Genomic DNA, 20,329 nt, shown 5'->3' on the forward strand with positions numbered 1-20,329 from the left:
GGATACTTCCCAGTGATTGTATCATATGGGTTTTCATGATAGTCTTTCATGAAGGTCTCAAGTTACTCAATACAAATTTACCAGCCTTCAGGTACAAAGCCAAGAGTCTAAACCATTGGGAGCCAAGAGAAAAAAAGGAAGATGTGGCCTGGAAAAAGTCTTCCAATGACCGTACACCTTCTCTGGTTTTCTTCATATGGTTCTTTCAAGCCCCAAAATATGCATGACCTGACAACAAAAGATGCACCCAGGGTGGAGATCAAACTTCCCCCTACAACCTTCCTACTTTCCTCTACCCCAGACCCAGGCACAGGTAGATTTTCCCAGATTTAGCCAGTGCCTCCACTCCAACCTGCTCTGGAAACTTTGAGATGATAGGCAGATGGGCAAACCTCTCATGGTTGACCAGCTGTTCCAATTGTCTCTTGCATCATCATAAAATTATAATGTTTTTGATTATATATTTTTGTTCACTACATTGAGACATGGGATTACTTGATGCTCACACTTCAAGGTGGGTACTAAGAGAACTAAATGTGGCAGGAAGTAGTGGCCAATGGGGAGGCAACCCATGGAGGGAAGCAGCTAGATTTGGAAATTATTGTATTAATACTATATTATTGGTCCATATCATTAGACCAGTTATTGGTGCTAATGACTTGGAGGGCCCCAGGTAACTGTTTTCCAACTTGCAATAAAGACACAGACCGGAACCAGCTATGTAATTTGCAAAGTCTGGCACAAAAGGAATATGCCAGGCCCTTTGTCAAAAACAAACAAAAAAAATTAAGAATTTCAAGATGACATCAACAGAACAGTAAATCCTTCTAAGTACAAGGCCCTGTGCAACGGCACAGGTCACATACCCACGAACTTGGTCTTGTGAGGCCGCATACATAAAAGTCTAGAGGAAAGCTAGAATCATATTTCCTGCTCAAAATATCTCTACCATTTCCTAGTTTCATTTCAAGCTACTTATTCCTTGAGTGAAACTTGTCCTTGGATGTTTTCATGGTCAGCTAATTGCTTCTCCAGGTATTATGCTCAGGTACGCTGTTAAGTTCCCTAGAGGGAACAGGAGACTAGTTGACACAGAATCCATGGATGCCACAAGAAATCAGATGCGGGTCTCAAATGGTAACAGCCTTGTGATCCTTGGTCAAAAAGGAGCATGTGGCCCCCATCAGTCCCATCCTGAGCCCTAAGTTAGGAGTGACCTCCTTCTAGAAGATTCTGGATAGAAGCAGTGTAGCCCCATATCTGAATTGTTCACTTAGCCACGCTCCTTATCATTGAGGGCTTCCTTCCACTTGCACCTGTGCTGTGAGCCACAGGCCTCTCCACCGCTTGTCTCCTCCTGCAACCCTGGAAACACAACTTTCCACCCAGGATCTTGTTCCTTCCACATAGTCAGAAGCAGAGAGATAAATGTGGACAAAGCCACAGCTTCCTTTTTTATGTTTTCCTTTGATTCTTTCCATTTCACACACACAGAGAAATGTGGATATAATGAATTTTCAAAAGGTGTGGGGTCATTAAAAGACATTCTTTGAATTCTACAGGAGTCTTCTTGTGGGGTTCAGGGTGTTTTCTGCTGCTCAGATCTAGATAATCTCAAAGCTCAACTTATCAAAATAGTGCAGAAATAATAACAGTAGTTTAAAAGAATCGATCCCCCATTGTCTTGTTTCTTCTACATATCGTCTTTGTAACCTTAGTGGATCCGTTTCCTATTGCCTCCATAACAAATTCCCAAAACATTAGTAGCTGAAAGCAATATAAACTTCATCTTCTGCAGCTATGGAGGACAAGAGCATGGAATTAGTTTTATGGAGATAAAATCAAGGTCTTCCAGAGCTGGTTCTTTCTGGAGGCTCCAGGAGAGAATCCATCCATTGCCTCTTACATCTTCTAGAAGCTGCCAGATGTCCTGGGCTTGTGGCCACATCACACCAATCTCTCTGCCTTTATCACATTGCCTACATGCCTCTCCTTAGAAGGACCTTTCTGATTACCTCTGGGGCCCACCCAGATAATCCGGAATAATCTCCCCATCTCAAAGTCATTAACTTAATCACACCTGCAAAGATGCTTATGGAATAAGGTAACATTCACAGGCTCTGGGGATTAGAGTGTCGCCATCTTTCGGGGGCCACCATTCAGCCTGCCACATTTGGGTCAGTTAACCTCTCTAAAGATTAGAGTTAACCTAATCTTTAAAATGGAATACTTACTTCAGACAGTCATTGTGAAACCAGATAAATTTGTACACATGAAGTGGTACTCAAACCATAGTGATCAATAGGTATTATTTAGAAGTAGTAATAGAACCCTCTATGCTAGTCTCATAGATTACCCTTCTAAGGCTCACCTACACATCAGAGATGCTGTCTTAATCAGCTTGCACAACCATAATACCACAGCCTGGGAGCAGGAACAACAGGAATTCATTTCTCACAGTTCTGGAGACTGGGCAGTCCAAGCCCAATGTGCTAGCCTACTTGTTTCCCTGGAGAAGGCTCACCTCCTAATTTGTGGATGGCACCGTCTCACCGTGTCCATACATGATGGAGCAAGGAAGCAACTCTCTGCTATCTCTTCTTACAATGACACTAATCCCGTCAAGAGGACCCCAGATTCATGAACTCATGGAAACCCACTTACCTTATCCCCAAACACCATCATGTTGGGGGTTAGGGATTCTGGAGCCTTCTCTCTTGGTGCCAAATAAATCTACTCACTTCTACTTTGTATCAACCTCTTTTAAGTGGATATCAATCAAGGTTTCCTGGTTTCTCCCCACTCACTCCACCCACAAAGGGCACTGCATGAAAAGGAAGACTCAGCACCTCCACAGCCTCTATACCAGGAAAAGGGATCTGGATTATCTACACTCCTGCTCTCACATGTCTTTAATGAAATTGTCTTCTGGCTCCACGGATGTGCAAGAAGAGCTGCCTCTTGCAGCCTCATGGCAGTCGTGTCACAAAAGAGATAGAGGTGTTAGGTGTGACAGTCACTTGGGGCTGAATCCCTCAAAGGAAACATTGACCAAACCCTCATGAAATAAGGACCATGCCCCCCAAAGAGCCTTTTACTGTCTTCCACGATGTTATATTCCGTTATGAACCACAACCATTCAGTCCTGTTCTCAAACAGGTCTCTGCTTCCTCCTAAGGCTTCTCCGAAGATCTACCAAAAGTGACCACTCAGAATTTGTGTCTTCACCAGAGGGTCACAATCTTGGAGCTTCAGGGGAAAAACTGTAGGATGTGCTCTGAAGTACTGTTGCCTCAAAGAGACTCTTCAGAGCAGGTTTCCAAGATGGCAGCACTGACTCAATGCTCAGACTCTTGCCAGTGAGCAAAGCCAGGACTACTGGGACTCTCAGTCTGGAAGCATATGTACCTCAGGAAATCAGACGACTGACTCAAGATCCAGCAGAGTGAGAAGTAATGACATAGGACTGAGTGAACGGACTCAAGATGTGCCATTGTGGTTATTTGTTTGGAATATTGATGGCATTCTGTTTGATGTTCTACTTGTATGACTATTTGTGGAAACCTTATTTCTTTCCCCTTAAACAAATTAGTAGATTGTGTATCTATAAACCCACAACAACCGTCTTTAAACATTACCTCATCTTCACCTACCCTCAAAATTGAGAAACAAATGCTTCTACTGAGTTTCATTCACTTTCATGATGATAGAACCATTTGCATAGGTTTAATAAAAATCTGTCCTCTTGTTTCCAAAGATACCACTGGAAAAATCAATTCTGCAGCAAAGCCATATGTACAGGGTGATATATGAGAGTGATTGTTGTTTCATCAAAGACCATCAGACCACTGCTAAGGAGAAATTGTTGTTGTTACATGTGGAGCTAATGTCTCCAAAACCTTCATAAGAAAACGAATATGATGTCTGGCTTCCAGGATCCCAATCTCTGGGAGTAAGGAAGTCCACTCCCAGGTAGTCCAGAAACCCAGGCAAATTTTGGAGACCTCAGGAAGAGGGAAATTCATTGAGATTTATGGGTACAGCATGCAAAGTTTACTGGAGAAAGTGTTTGAGCCTTGGTTTCCTACTCCTAGGATAGAAGAATGGCAGGGGCTTTGAAACGTCTGATTCAAAACTCATTTTGAAAATTTTCAAAAGAAGTTTATCCTTTGGAATTGATAGTTGCTTAATTTGATGAGGCTCTAGATTTCACGAGCAAAGTCAAGGAGGCTTTTCCAGTTAATTAAGATTCTTGCTGCATCTGTATAAATAATCAGGCCATGCATGGTAAAAATAATCTTCAAGGATCAACAATACTTGTTGGAGACTGTTTATGATCACAAAGTAGAGAATGCTATGAAAATGATCCAAAATTTAGAAATAGGCAAGAGAGATTACTGGAGTGTTCTATTGTTCTGTGTGGTGCTGTGTTTGATGATCAGCTGTGATACTTTACAACACTTTAAGGACAGAGAGAATTTTTGCACATCTCTGCCTTGGAGATACTCAGCGAATTTTCTGTCTGGTGGAATACAGAACTCAAAAATTACATTTTCCTACCCTCTTAAACACATCAACCCTTGATTTCAAATGAAGTTTGTGTTTCTGTTTGTGTTTTTTGTTTTATTCTTTGCTTATTTGTTTGTCTTTAACTAGGTTTCACACCCAGCATGGAGCCCAAACTTAAGACCCTAAGGTCAAGACCTGAGCTGAGATCAAGAGTCAGATGCTTAACTGATTGAGCCACCCAAAGGAACTTTGAACCAATTATAGAATCATACTGGTTCTCTAGTTAAGCCATGAGTTGAGCCAAATCTTTGATGCGTTTATACTTGCCCAGGAGTCATGAGTTTGCTTTTTTTGAAAACTGCAGATAAGAAAGAGAGGCAGAAATAGCATGATTCAACCCTTGGAGGTGGAAATAACACTGGACACAGGCAGAGAACAGCTAACAATTTGGAGTGCAGGAATCATTACCAGCATTTACTGAGAGCCTACTGTGTCCCTGGCACTTGCCTCTCCATCATTATCACCTTCGTTCCTTACAAAAGTGTAAAACGGATATTAACGGGAACAATGATATCTAGAAGAATCTCATTCTTGGAAGAGGAGTTGAGACTGATTATAATGACTGTTGAATACCAGGCCAAGGAATGTGGATTCTAAGCCCCAGGCAGTAGAAGACTTCCAAGAAGTAGAGACCTAAGAAAACTATCCCAATGGGTTAACCTGGTAACTGCAACTAGGACTGGAGAGGAAGAGATCAGGGGTACTGTACCCTCACACTGCACACACTGTCCCTCTCTTACCATCCATCCTAGGTTGAATTGTGTCCTCCTAAAGAAGTCCTAACTCCTGGTACCTGAGAATGTGACCTTCTTTGGAGCACGGTCTCTGTGATGTCACGTCTTTAAGTTAAGGTTGAGCCCTACTCCAATGCCTGGAATCGCTTCATTCACAGTGAGGGAAGTTTACACACAGATACACACAGAGAACACCATGTTGCAAAAGAGGCAGATATTGGAGTGAAGCACCTAGAAGGCAAAGAACAAAGCAGGCCAGCCCGCACCAGAAGCTAAGAAGCAGCAAAGAAGGATCCTTCCCCGGAGACTTCATGGAGAGTATGGCCCTGGGAACGTCTCGGTTTGGCACTTGTAGCCTGTGCCACTGAGACAGTAGCCATAACAATGAGAAAGTAATTTTCTGCCCTTTAAGCAACAGTTTGTGGTCATTTGTTACAGCAGCTCCTGGGGGAACTAATATAGATTTTAAGGCCAAGAAGCAGGGTCCTGCTCTGGTAATTACTTAAAATGTAGGAGTCGTTTCAAAATTGAGTAATGCATGGAGGCTCGAAGAATTCTGAGGTACTTGATAAAAAAAGGCCTAGATTGCCCTTAGAGGATGCCGGTGGTAGGATGAGCATCCAGGTCACTTTCTGGTGAGGTCCCAGAGAGAGGTGGGGACCACGCTGCTGGACATTGGAGGGACGATGGCACTTGCTATAAATGGAAAGGGGCAGGGGGCAGGGGGCAGGGAGGCAGGCTAAACTGAGGTGGACTGCTGGGTGGAGAGTAGACCATGTAAGTGATGAACTTGAATATTTAGCTGAGGAGAATTCCGAGAACAGTGTGGAAGGCGTGGCCTGGTTTCTCCTTGCTGCTTCTAATGAAATGTGTGAGGAAAGAGAGTGGTAGCCTATCTGCCAGCCAAGGAGCAACAAGATGGCCAGCTGCCAGAAGAGCCCAGGAAGAAGCAAGCAAGGTCCTCCCCTCAAGGCTTCAGAGAGCGCATGCCTCTGCTGGCATCTTGACTTTGGACTCCAGGAGCTACCACACAATCCATGTCTCAACTGTTTCAACTGGTGTTTGGCCGACCTGTCGTGCAGTGCTAGGCATCCAGCATGTCCCCTCCACCTTGCCCCTGCCTGCTTTCTTGTCCCATCCTCTGAGAAACCCAAAGGTCTCCCCTTCTGTGGTATAGTGTGAACAGGCCAAATCTTCTAGACTACTCATTCTTCCTCATTCCCGCCACATTTCTGGCCCAGATAGACCCCAGTACTCCCTGATGAGAGAGAGCTTGGGGCTTTCTCAGAATTTAGATTTCAGTCCTCTAAAGAATTCTCTTTTAGGAAACAATTATACAACACCAAAACAAAAACTAACAATTGTTTCTTTTAAAGAGACACACAGGAATTTAAGGCCTGGGAGTGCGGTTAAGGACTCCTGAACTCTGAAGGCAAACAGGCAGATTGTCAGGGCGCCATGAGCTGGGGGGTCAGAGGTAAAAGTGGGCCCCGGTCCTAGCAGCAATAATCAATCCCTCACTCTTACAGAATACCAACACCGTACAAAAGGACTATTTTCTCTTAATCAGCAAAAATGTCTCCTTAATATATGAAAATCAGCCAGTGGAAAAGTGTGTGGGCCTGATTCTCTCACGATCAAGATCTATGGCTTGGAGAAAACCAAAACACAAACAGACCCTAAAAAACCACAATCCCCATGAGCCCCACTATCTTTACAGATAAGAAGTCCTAGATTGTCTCAATTCAATGCCTCCTACAGAACAGCATCATGGGAGACTATCTGGACCTCTCCCAATGAGGACGAATCCCAAGACTCTCCCCCCCCCCGGCATGATTCATGAGCCTGGGCCCACTTACCCACACAACTTCTCAGGTGTTGGTTGGCTGTAGGTATAAATCTCAGGTGGAACAGGGGCCTATGGTCCCCAAATGGAGACCCTGAGGAGGGCCCAGTCCCAGGACTCCTGGCTGGAGGACCCAGGGTTTAATATGAGTATGGGCCTTCTTTCCCCAGGGCTTTGGCATTCCAGGGCCATCGAGTAATGGACAGTTACAGATGGTCATGGACATCACCTTTATTTACCAGCCAGCACCAACAGCCATGAACAAAAGAAGCAAAGGCACAGGCATGTTTCTCCCTGAGTTCTCTGCTACTCTCCACACACACAGCATCCTACCTCACTCATCCACCTAGACTTTCCAGTCCCACGCCTCCAAACCCCACAGCCTTTGCTTCGATGGCCCCTGGATTCATAGCCATTCCTCGGTACCAATGGTGGAAGAGGCGGTTTGGGAGAATGGGTGTCAGGGAAAGAACTCACAGGCTGCCAGGGCCAGCCGACAGCCTTCAGTGATCTGCCCTCTCTGGGATTTACAACAAAGTTGGCACCGTTTCTGCTGTTACCTTCATTTCTTTCTTTGGGTTTCAACTTGACATCTTTTATTGCTTCACTCATATCTTTGTGGAGTGTCTCGAGTGCTTTATTACAAATGATAAACACGGTAAGTAAATCTTTAACGAGGGATAAAGGAAAGACTGTTATATTCATGGCACCATATCACAGCACAGTTTTTTTGTTATTGTTTCCCACAGTCCCTTGCATTTTCAAGAAATGGGTAACATGGTGATTTCTCGTAAATTCACTCGTGCACAGAAAAACATCTTACTTCAGCCCCAGCAATTTCCTGCCTCACCTCTCCCGAGTCTGTCTTCCTCATCAGGCCACAGAGGCAAGGTCACAGGTTCATGTCTTCCCATTTGTGGCTGCTCTTGTGCTCAAAAGACACTGGGGCAGGAAGGCGGGGCCAAGGAGGAACCCCACCGTGGAGGTCTCACTGGCCTCTGCACAGGATACTTTTCCCATCTCTCCCCAGGCTGGTGCTGGCCTGAGGATGAGGTGGACGTCTTCCTGGGAATCTCCAACCAGGGCCCATTCAAAGCAAGCACAGCAGCTAGATCTTTTGACCCTGACGTGGGCTGAACAACTCAGTTCTGCTCTTTATTAGAACAGGTACACACAGATGCTACTACCTTCCAAAATTTTGACCAATTTTTCTACTGGTTGTTTGTTCATTGATTGATTGATTGATTGATTGATTAAAGTTTATTTACTAATTTTGAGAGAGAGAGAGAGAGTGAAGAGGGGAGGGACAGATAAAGAGGGAGAGAGAGGATCCCAAACACACTCCTTGCCAGCACAGAGCCCGATGCAGGGCTTGAATTCACAAACAGTGAGATCATGACCTGAACTGAAACCAGGAGTCAGATGCTCAAGCAAATAGCCACCCACGTCCCCCCACGTTTTAAAATTTTTTCACTCAAAACATAAATAGCTAACAAACAGCCAGGCAGCCTTATTATTTTGACTATTACCTATTTATCAGGAAGATATAGAACGTGAAAGTTGCACCGAAATGACTCATGTCCAAGCTGTGAAAGAATATAAACGACTCTTTGGAAATACAGGGAGAAGCCAGCATCTCTCTCACCCTCTGCAAGTTCACCATAGCTGCAGTTAGTAGGACAGCGGGACTCCGTATAAAAAAGGCTGTCGGTAAGACGGTGGTAACTGCTGCCTGGCTCCCTTTTGATGCTGTTTCGTTTAACTATAATAAGACACCACAAGGGGAAGACAAAACGAGGCAAACTCCAGGCAGCCAGCAGAAAGGAAGAAGGGGAGGGTTGGCAATGTGGCCAGAGTTTTACCCAAAACTAGGACAGGCTTCCATATACCCGGAGGAACCCTACAAACCTAGTACTGGTGGGACAGCCATAAGTGGTGCAACGTATATAATTTTAAAAATATATTAAAATCTCTTAAAGTTGTTCTAAGATCATTCAGCAAACTAAGAAACACCTATTTAAAAAAAGTCTACTAAAAAGTAGTAAGAACAGCGAGTCTGTGACAGTTGACCATAAGCTGCTTCCTCCCTTCCAACACACACTCAGCTCCTCTGGAAGGAAACTGCATTCTGGCAGGTGTGGCCGAGAAGCTGGGGCTCCCTTTCCTCTCAGCCTTCCAGCAAGAGAACAGTATCTTGAGAGGAATCAGCTGGAGGTCAGTAGGTTTAACCGCCGGGTATAGTATGGACAGACAGAGAGATTACGGAAAGACACAGAGTGGGGCTAAGACAACTGTCACCTCCTGGGACTGTGCAGGCACAGGCTGCACCCTCTGAGGAGAGACACCAGAGGTTTCACCCTGCAGGGGATCAGACTTCACCAGGAAAGTCCAGCCAAACACGCAAACTCCCTGCACAAAGTTGCAGTGAAGCGACCAGAGCAGATATCCTTGTCTTATCTCTGATCACAGGGGCAAAACTCTCAGCCTTTCATCCAGTATGGTACCAGTGGTGGGAGTTTTCACACTGATTTCCTTCAGTTCTTTCAACATGCTTAGAATTGCTCTTTGGGAGCCCTGTCTCTGAATCCAATATCCAGGGCCTCTGCCAGGCAATTCCTGTGGCCTGAGTTTTTCCAGTATATGGGTCACACCTTTCTGTTTCGTTGTACATCTTACAGTTCTTGTTCAAAACTGGGTTTAGGGAACATGGTGTAGTGAATCTGGATACTGATTCCCTTTCTGCCTTTCTAGGCCTTGATTTGCTGTTGTCTGTGTGTCCATAAGAATACAGAAATCACTTTTTTAAACAACAAAATAGAAATTCTGCAGCGGAAAAGTATGACTGAAATGAAAATTTGACTAGTGGAGCTCAACGATACATTTGAATGGCTAGAACAAAGATTCAGTGACTTTGAAGATGTAATAATTATAAACACACATGAACTTCACAATTGAGCCCCAAAACACAGGAAGCAAAAAATAACAGGCACCAACGAGAAATAGACAATTCAACAACAAGCTGTAGACTTCAATGTCCACGTTGAGCAACGCGTACCACAGCTAATCAGAAGGTCAAAACAGAAACAGAAGATGTGACCCACAGATAAACCAACTAGACCTAACATTACAGCACTTTACCCAACGAAGTAAATTATACATTCTGTTCAGGTACACAGACAACGTTCTCCTAAATATCACCAATAGGCCATAAAATGAGCCTCAATAAATCTAAGAGACTTGAAATCCTAGAGTATAACAGGGGGTAAGCTCCTTTACATCAGTCTTGGCAATAATTTTTTGGGTTTGACCACAAAAGCAAAGGCAGCGAAAGATAAAATGAACAAGTGAGATTACATCCAACTAATACGCTTCTGCCTGGCAAAGGAAACCTTCAACAATACAAATAGGCAGCCCACTGAATGGGAGAAAGTATTTGCAAATCGTGTATTTGAAAAAGGGTTAATACCCAAAATACATACAGAACTCACATAATTAATAGCAAAACCCGAGCAATTTATTTAAAAAGGACAGAGGAAGTAAACAGGCATTTTCCCAAAGAGGACACACAGGTGGCACATAGGTGCATGGAGATGTGCTCAGTATCACCATCATCAGGGGAAACGCAAATCAAAACCGCAATGAGGTATCGCCTCACACCTGTGAGAATGGCTATCATCAAGAAGACAAGAGGTAACAAGTGTTAGGGAGGATGTGGAGAAAAGGGAAGCCTTGTGCACTGTGCATGGGACGCAAATTGGTGCAGCCACTGTGGAAAACAGTATGGACGGTCCTCCAAAAATTATAGGTAGAATTACATTGGATCCAGCAATCCCACTTCTGGGTATTTATCCAAAAGAAATGAAAGCAAGATCTCAAAGAAAGATCTGCACTCACAAGCTCCCTGCAGCATTGCTCACAATAGCCAAGATGTCAAAGCAACCTAAAGGTCCATCTTTGGGTATATATATATATTGTTCTGTGAAAAGAAAGAGGAACATCTTGTCATTTGCAACAACAGGGTCGAACTTGAGGGCATTATCGTAAGCGAAACAGGTCGAACAGAGAAAAACAAATACTGTATGATATCACTTTTATGTGGAATTTTAAAAAGCCAAACTGACAGAAATGGAGAGTAGAACGGTGGTGACCAGGGTCTTGGGCATGGGGGGAGGGGGAGACATTGGTCAAAGAGTACAAAGTTCCAGTTACAAGATGAATATGTTCTGGGGACCTAACGTGCAGCACAGTGATTATGGCTCATCCCACTGTATCATACCTTAACAGTTACAAGAGAGTAGTTGATCTTAAATGTTCTCACGCAAAACGAGTAATGGTAAATATGTGATGTGATGCAGGTGTTAGCTAATAATACTATGGTGGCAATGATTTTGCAATATAGAAGTGTATCAAATCAACACCTTGCACCCTTTAAAATTACACAGTGTTACATTTCAATTATATCTCAATAAAGCTGGATAGGGTGTGGGGGGATAAGGTGGAGGGCCATGGGTTAGGTATCTTCACTAGAGAGAATGAACTGGCAAGACTGGCTAAAAATCAGGCCCCAGAGTATTAGGTTCAGGTTAAGTGAAAACCCTCACTACACATGGGGAGAGGTGACTCCAGAAACTGTAAGTGAGTTAGGCAAGATCGCAGAGTTGATTCCAGAACAAACCAGGTCCAGGGCACATAGCACCATACACTGTTGTAGCCTTCTCTCCACACAATGTCTGGCTATTTTACTCACGGCTATTTTACTCTGTCATGACCTCCTGAGAGGAGAAACAGACACTTGGGTCAGAGATACCAACTTGAGGCTAGACTAAGTCTCCTATGAATTCCATCCTCTTCCGGCTGTCTGATCTTTAATAGCTGAAAAGACCTCTTTTTCTTTAGGAATGAAGAGATGGCAGAGAGGACCACATTGGTGGCCTTGTCCACACTGATGTCCAGTCAAGGATTCCTCCCTGATTCCTGGGGAAGGAGACTCTCAAGAGGCCATTTTCTAGGAAAACACCCAAAAAGCAAAAGGCAACTGGACATAAGAGTAGTGGGCAGAGGCCAACACTGAGAACAAGCCTCAGAAATCTAAACTGCCCTTCATTGAGGTAACAGCCCCTCCCGGGAACAAGATGTGGTGCCACAGAGACCTTTGGAAAGGATCAGCACAGTCCCAAGCAGGGGGTGGGTTTCGCAGTGGAAAGAACGCAAAGGCACCACGCGCTGGCCCACCTGGCCCACGTCCTGTCCCTTTAAATCGGCACCACTGGGCCCTCCTTCCCTGGGCTCTGAGACTTCCTCCCTGTGCTGTGCTGGCAGGAACAGCCTCTGTACTCACAACCCAAGGCACAGCACCAGGTCACGGGTTTCTGCAGCCAACAGCAGAGCCTGTCACCACTTCTGCTCGAAGGTGAGCACACAGGGGAAGGAAGGGAGCCACCTGGGGCAGAGGGGAGTGGAGGAAGTGGGGGGGTTAGGGGGGCTCTAAGGAATTCAGGGCCTGGTTGCAGCTCACTGAGTGGGCGCCTGCATTCTACTACCTCCCCGGAAGGGGAGCGGGATCTAGGAAGAATAACTTCACTCTTGCAGGCTTTTCAGGGAGCTCTGAGTTTCAGAACAAGCAAGGGAAGAAGAAATGGTAAGCATCTTCTTCAGCCGTGGAGTGCGCACACTTTTACTTGGGACTACAGACTTCATCCTGCCCTGCTCCTCGCCGGGTCAGAAAGGTGTTTGCTAGAAGCACTGCCAGGGCTGAGCACGCTGGAGAAGGCTGCAGACACTCCCTCTGAGGGCATGTGCAGCCAAGGAGAGAGACATTTCTGAGGACAAACAAGTGAGTCTAACCTCAGAACACATCGCAGAGTGGAAATCGTGTCTGTGAGCCGAACCCCACTCACACCTTCCACCTCCTCAGCCCTGTGCACCCCCAGGGACTTGCAGGAGCCAGCAAGAGTTATGAACATGGTCTTCAGACCTCTGCAGTACACGTGCTTGTGTGTCCTTGCACATCCCGTCCCCCGCCCAAGCTGCCCAGGGCTCTGTGCGCTGGAGCCCTCTTCATCCCCACACACTGGCTATAAATGAAGGGCTTGGACAGGATGAATGGCTCAGAAACTCAGAGCAGGGACCCAATGCATTAGAATCACTCAGGGGGTTGGGGAGGGTGCCTCGGTGGCTTGGTCCATTAAGCTTTGAGCCCTGGGATGGATTCTGTGCTGTCAGTTCAATGCCTGGAGCATGCTTTGGATTTTTCATCTCCCTCTCTCTCTCTGACCCTCCCCTGCTCATGCTCTGTCTCACCGTCTCTCAATAAAATAAGTAAACAGTAAAATAAAGTTTTTTATTAAAAAAAATCCCTCAGGAAGAGGGATGAGAGATATCGTTTTGTTAACGTTTATTTATTTGTTTGTTTGTTTGTTTGTTTTTTGAGACAGACATGTGAGCAGGGGAGGCACACATGAAGAAGGAGAGAGAATCCGAAGCAGGCTCTGTGCTATCAGCACAGAGCCTGATGAGGGGCTCAAACCCACAAACCATGAGATCATGAGCTGAACCCAAATTAAGAGTCAGATACTTAACAGACTGAGCCAAAAAGGCACCCCCTTTTTTCTTATTAAAGTGCAGATCTATGAAACAAAATGTCAAGTATATATTTTAAAGACTCCCATAGATACTTCCCAAAGACAGCAGGTTCAGGAAGCAGGGGACTACATAATATCCAATCGCATTTAAGATGATATGAGTCTCCATGTTCTACATCAGTCAATGACTCCAAGCCTCTAAACCCCAGATGTCAGCTCTCAGAAACTCTGGGAAAAATTTTCAAATCCCATCCCAAACCATCGCAAACCGTTGGGAAGTCCCATAGGGGCCAGGAGTCCAGTGGATTTCCTAGAGCACACTTGGTCACTTCCATCATTGATAAGGACTTCTTGCTTTAGCTAAATTCTTGCTCTTTGCACTGAATCTTCTGCCTGTTTCTTCAGTTCTGCTGTGCAGTCAGTTATGGGAGTTTGCTAATTTTTACACACAAGATCACTACTCACCTGAGGCCTGTGGGATCAACTTTACCAAGGCCTTTGGGGAGCTGAAAGGGGCGCTACGCAGAAGACAAACCTGTCATCTAACTGGTCAGAGACAAGTTATCAACCTTTCCCTTTGCTTGTCCTTGTGTGTTGCCCATGGGACACAGCACGGTCACCTGCATTAGCCAGGTGTTGCCATGAAGAGGTAGCATTTGAAATGGATGGCGGAGCACAGACAGGACTCAGACAGAAACGTGGGAGAGAAGGAGTGGTCATGGGGGTGAGCACACAGGTGGGCTGGAAAGGCCCTGAAACCTGTCCTCTGCGGAGCAGCTGACCCAGAAGGGGAGTGAGTGGCACACAGGGCTGGCGAAGCAGACAGAGCAGAGTTGCGCCCTTGTGACCAGGTCCTCGTGAGATCAAGCAGACTGCATCACTGAGTGGCTAGCTGTAGTAAATCCTGCCGGACTTGGGGTCATCGCTTAGTTTGAGAGGCCTCAGATTCGGGGCAGGAACACCAGGAGCCGGAAGGGAGTGTCCCATCTCTCCAGCACACAGGTCATATTTACACAAATGACACAAGCCGAATTCTTTGGTCTTCGGAGAGCAGAACACAGGTTCTTCAGATCAGCATGGGAGATAGGTATCTTTCCCAATTTTCAACCAATGAGGCTCACCAAAGGTTCTCACGGTTTGGTTCCAATACCAACCAGGTCCTTCCAGGCTTCTTCCCCAAATTCTGATTGATGTTCAGCGCAGGGCAGGAACCATGACCTTTCATTGGGATGTCACCAGCTCTTTGGACCTTGCCTGAGCCACCTTAGGTAGTTATACCTATTCGATAAACGAACGAATGATTGAAGGAATGAAGGAACTAACAGGTTGTGTTTGGAACTCTTTCAGGTGGGCATGGGAGGACGCAAGATGGCCAGAGATGAAGAGAATGCCTACGGTAAGAACTGATCTCAGTATGTACTTGCCCCTAGGCGTCAGATCTGGGTCCCAAGGCCATGGGACTAACTCAAGACTGAACACAGACATTGGGGCACCTGGGTGGCCCAGTCGGTTGAGCGTCTGACTTCAGCTCAGGTCATGATCTCGCAGCTCGTGAGTTCGAGCCCCACGTTGGGCTCTGTGCTGACAGCTCAGAGCCTGGAGCCTGTTTCAGATTCGTCTCCCTGTCTCTCTGTCCCATCCCGCTCTCATTCTGTCTCTGTCTCTCTCAAAAATAAATAAACATTAAAAAAAAAAAAACAAAAGACTGAGCAGAGACAAATCCCAGACATGTCCCCATGCTGGGGTGAAACAGCTAGAGCCCCAGCTTTGCATTTTTGCTGGACCTCTGCCCCTGACCTACTGAAGGATATTAAGTGCCTGACCAGACTGTGCCTTGGGTCCAAAGGGTACAATGAGGACAATACATCTACTCGATCCCCACGGAAGATGTGGAGGGTTGAGATCATGGACTGGAGGGAACACGGTTTACCAGGTAGACTGTGTCCGTGAACAAGGATGGAGGGTTAACTGTGTCTTACTGGAAGCAGGTTTACTAGAGAGAAGAGGGAGGAGGAGGGGAAGGGAGGAAGGGAAGAAGGAAAGAGATCCTGTCATCTAATACTCTGAGCAACCCTGGGAGACACAACTCTCTGTCACCCCTCCCATTATGCAGAAGACGTTGAACGCTTAGTCTAAACTCGCCCAAGGTTCCACAGCTGGCACATGCGGGGCTGTGATTCCAACCCGGGGTGTCTGGGACTCCAGACAGCCCTTCACTCCCAGGCCTTCTGTGCCCTCCCGCATCTCCTCGCTGGGATGGCCCCTGGGAGAAGTCTGGCAGAGGCCTGGGAAGTCGTCGAGCACGGAGCAGCTCTGCAAGGTGCGGACGACCAGAGGTAATGTCAGCTGAAGTCATGGCCTGCGACCGTCGAGGGGGACCCTCCAGAGCAGTGTGCACCCGGTGCCGGAGCATGGACTGGGGGGCAGGTGCACGCACTGGAGCCAAAGATGGAAGAAAGGTGGCTAAAGATGCCCCCGGAGTTGCACAAGCTCTAACCAGAGCGCCTGGGAAAGGCCTGGTTGGACAAGCAGAAGCGGGAGGCATCCTTGCCCTCCTCCCTCAGGAGGCATCCCGGAGCCCCGGTGGAGCGGGACGCGAGCTCTCAGGCCGGCTGCCCACGCCTACTGTGTCCTCACAGGTTCCCAGGACCCGGACGACCAGCAGCAGCCGCTCGCGCAGGAGCGCAGGCTCAGACTCATCCTGGCCGGCAGGACCGGAGTGGGCAAGAGCGCCACGGGCAACAGCATCCTGGGCCACAGGCTCTTCCCGTCCAGGCTCGCGGCCACCCCGGTGACCAGAAGCTGCGCCCTGGGGAGCCGGAGCTGGGCCGGGTGGCGCGTGGAGGTCACCGACACCCCCGACCTCTTCACCGCCCAAGGCCGGCACGCGGACCCGGACTGCACCGAGCGGGCCACCTGCTACCTGCTCTCGGCGCCCGGGCCGCACGCGCTGCTGCTGGTCACGCAGCTGGGCCGCTTCACCGCCCAGGACGAGGAGGCTGCGCGCGGCGTCCGCGAGCTGTTCGGCGCCGGCGTCCTGGCGCGCGCCGTGCTCGTCTTCACGCGCCGGGAGGACCTGGAGGGGGGCTCGCTGCACGACTACGTGCGCGCCACCGACAACCGCGCGCTGCGGGCCCTGGTGGCCGAGTGCGGCGGCCGCGTGTGCGCCCTGGACAACCGGGCGGCGGGCGCCGAGCGCGATGCGCAGGTGGGCGAGCTGCTGGCGCTGGTGGAGCGGCTGGCGCTGGAGCACGACGGCGCGCCCTTCACCGACGACGTGTACGGCCTGGCCTGGGCCCGGCGCCACGCGCGTCCCGAGGACACGCTCCGCCTGGTGGCCGCGCGGCTGGCGGCCCGCGGTCTGGGGCGGGGATGGGTTCGGAAGTGGGGGTGGGGGCGGCGCTGGCCGGAGGCCGCGAAGCGGGGGTGGCCGCTGGCGCTCCTGCTGCTGGGGGGCGCACTGCTACTTGTCCTGCTGCTTCTCCAGCGGGGGGCTCCAGGCCCAGATTGAAGGAGCTGCCCTTCCAAATGCGGGGAGCCTGGAGGGTAAAGGGGCTGGGTCAAGGCGCTGAGGGGAACTTAAACCCAATTTCAAAGGAAACCTGGAGTTTCAGACTGGGAGTCTTAATGACTCAGGACGCCTTGGACACTGTATCGACTTTGCAAAGGCTCAAGTTCACTTTTAGCATTCAAATGTCACTTTTGACTATATGTACACTATTCAAATAAATGTGGTTAACTTTCAAATGTCCTTAATTCATTTTAGTAGTTTGGACGTATTTTTCCTTCTTGAAAAAATAGTGCATTGACTGGTAGTGTTTTATATAGAAAGTGGATTCATGGCAAAGGGAAACAAACATTTTTGTGCGTGTGTGAGCATTTATCAAAACGTAGACACTGCCTTAGTTCGCTTGAGTTGCTATTAAAAAAAAAAACAACGGGAAAGCTCTCAGTTTTTCCCCATTGAGGATGATATTAGTTGTGGGCTTTTCATAAATGGCCTTTATGATGTTTAGGTATGTTCCTTCTATCCCAACTTTCTCCATGGTTTTTATTAAGAAAGGATGCTGAATTTTGTCAAATGGTATTTATGCATCGATTGACAGGATCACATGGTTCTTTTCTTTTATTAATGTGAGGTATCACTTTGATTGATTTGCATATGTTGAACCAGCCCTGCAGCCCAGGAATGAATCCCACTTGATCATGGTGAATAATTCTTTTTATATGCTGTTGATTTTGATTTGCTAGTATCTTACTGAGAATTTTTGCATCCATATTCATCAGGGATATTGGCCTGTAGTTCTCTTTTTTTTTTGCTGGGTATCTGTCTGGTTTAGGAATCAAAGTAATGTTGGCTTCATAGGATGAGTCTGTAAGTTTTCCTTCCCTTCTATTTTTGGAACAGCTTGAGAAGCATAGGTATTATGTCTGCTTTAAATGTCTGGTAGAATTCCCCAGGGAAACCATGTGGTACAGGACTCTTATTTGTTGGGAGATTTTTGATAACTGATCAAATTTTTACTTTCTTCCTGTTTGAGTTTTGGAAGTGTGTGGGTGCCTAGGAATTTGTCCATTTCTTCCAGGTTGTCCAATTTGTTGGCATATAATTTTTCATAGTATTCCCTGAGAATTGCTTGTATTTCTGAGGGATTGAGATCAGGATCATGACAGGGATGTCCACACTCACCGCTGTGTTTAACATAGTGTTGGAAGTTCTAGCATCAGCAGACAACAAAAGATATGAAAGGCATCAAAATTGGCAAAGATGAAGTCAAGCTTTCACTTTTTGCAGATGACATGGTATTATACATGGAAAACCCGATAGATTCCACCAAAAATCTGCTAGAACTGATACATGAATTCAGTAAAGTCGCAGGATACAAAATCAATGTACAGAAATCAGTTGCGTCTTACACACCAATAATGGAGCAACAGAAAGACAAATAAAGAAATTGATCCCATTCACAATTGCACCAAGAAGCATAAAATACCTAGGAATAAACCTAACCAAAGATGTAAAAGATGTGGATGCTGAAAACTATAGAAAGCTTATGAAGGAAATTGAAGAAGATACAAAGAAATGGAAAAACATTACGTGCTCATGGATTGGAAGAATAAATATTGTTAAAATGTCAATACTACCCAAAGCTATCTACTCATTCAATGCAATCCCAATAAAAATTGCACCAGCTTTCTTCTTGAAGCTAGAACAAGTGATCCTAAAATTTGTATGGAACCACAAAAGACCCTGAATAACCAAAGTAATATTGAAGAAGAAGACCAAAGCGGGAGTCATCACAATCCCAGACTTTAGCCTCTACTACAAAGCTGTAATCATCAAGACAGCATGGTGTTGACACAAAAATAGACACATGGGCCAATGGAATAGAATAGAGACTCCAGAATTGGACCCACAAAAGTATGGCCAACTAATCTTTGCCAAAGCAAGAAAAATATCCAATGGAAAAAAAGTCTCTTTAACTAATGATGCTGGGAGAACTGGACAGCAACATGCAGAAGAATGAAACAAGACCACTTTCGTACACCATTCACAAAAATAAACTCAAAATGGATAAAGGACCTGAATGTGAGACAGGAAACCATCAAAACCCTAGAGGAGAAAGCAGGAAAAAACCTCTCTGACCTCAGCTGCAGCAATTCTTACGTGACACACTCCAAAGGCAAGGGAATTAAAAGCAAAAATGAACTTTTGGGGCCTCATGAAGATAAAAAGCTTCTGCACTGCAAAGGAAACAAGCAACAAAACTAAAAGGCAACCAACAGAATGGGAAACAATGTTTGCAAATGACATATGAGACAAAGGGCTAGTATCCAAAATCTATAAAGAACTCACCAAACTCCACACCTGAAAAACAAATAATCCAGTGAAGAAATGGGCAGGAAACATGAACAGACACTTCTCTAAAGAAGACATCCAGATGGCCAACAAGCACATGAAAAGGTGCTCAAAATCACTCCTCATCAGGGAAATACAGATCAAAACCACACTGAGATACCACCTCACGCCAGTCAGAGTGGCTAAAAGAACAAATCAGGGGGCTATAGATGCTGGAGAGGATGTGGAGAAATGGGAACCCCCTTGCACTGTTGGTGGGAACGCAAACTGGTGTAGCTGCTCCGGAAATCTGTGGAGGTTCCTCAAAAAATTAAAAATAGAACTACCCTATGACCCAGCAATAGCACTGCTAGGAATTTACCCAAGGGGTACAAGAGTGCTGATGAATAGTGGCACTTGTACCGCAATGTTTATAGCAGCACTCTTAACAATAGCCAAATTATGGAAAGAGCCTAAATGTCCATCAGCTGATGAATGGATAAAGAAATTGTGGCTTATATACCCAATGGAACACTACTTGGCAATGAGAAAGAATGAAATATGGTCTTTTGTAGCAACGCGCATGGAACTGGAGAGTGTTATGCTAAGTGAAATAAGTCATACAGAGAAAGACAGATACCATATGGTTACACTCTTATGTGGATCCTGAGAAACTTAGCAGATGACCATGGGGGAGGGGAAGGAAAAAACAAACGTTAGAGAGGGAGGGAGCCAAACCAATAGAGATTCTTAAAAACTG

General features: G+C 46.4%; 1 protein-coding gene across 1 annotated transcript in view; it reads left to right on the top strand.

Annotated features, from left to right (window-relative positions):
• Nucleotides 1-12,748: 12,748 nt before the first annotated feature.
• The window catches only part of LOC131508389 (uncharacterized), a 44,805-nt gene continuing 37,224 nt past the window's right edge, over nt 12,749-20,329 (top strand). The window contains exons 1-3 of the mRNA XM_058723481.1: nt 12,749-12,787; nt 15,078-15,126; nt 16,370-17,089. Coding sequence (XP_058579464.1) covers nt 12,785-12,787; nt 15,078-15,126; nt 16,370-17,089 — 772 coding nt within the window. The 5' untranslated portion in view covers nt 12,749-12,784. The remainder of the gene's footprint in view (nt 12,788-15,077; nt 15,127-16,369; nt 17,090-20,329) is intronic.

Source organism: Neofelis nebulosa, chromosome 4 (assembly GCF_028018385.1).
Source record: "Neofelis nebulosa isolate mNeoNeb1 chromosome 4, mNeoNeb1.pri, whole genome shotgun sequence".
Taxonomy (NCBI): domain Eukaryota; kingdom Metazoa; phylum Chordata; class Mammalia; order Carnivora; family Felidae; genus Neofelis; species Neofelis nebulosa.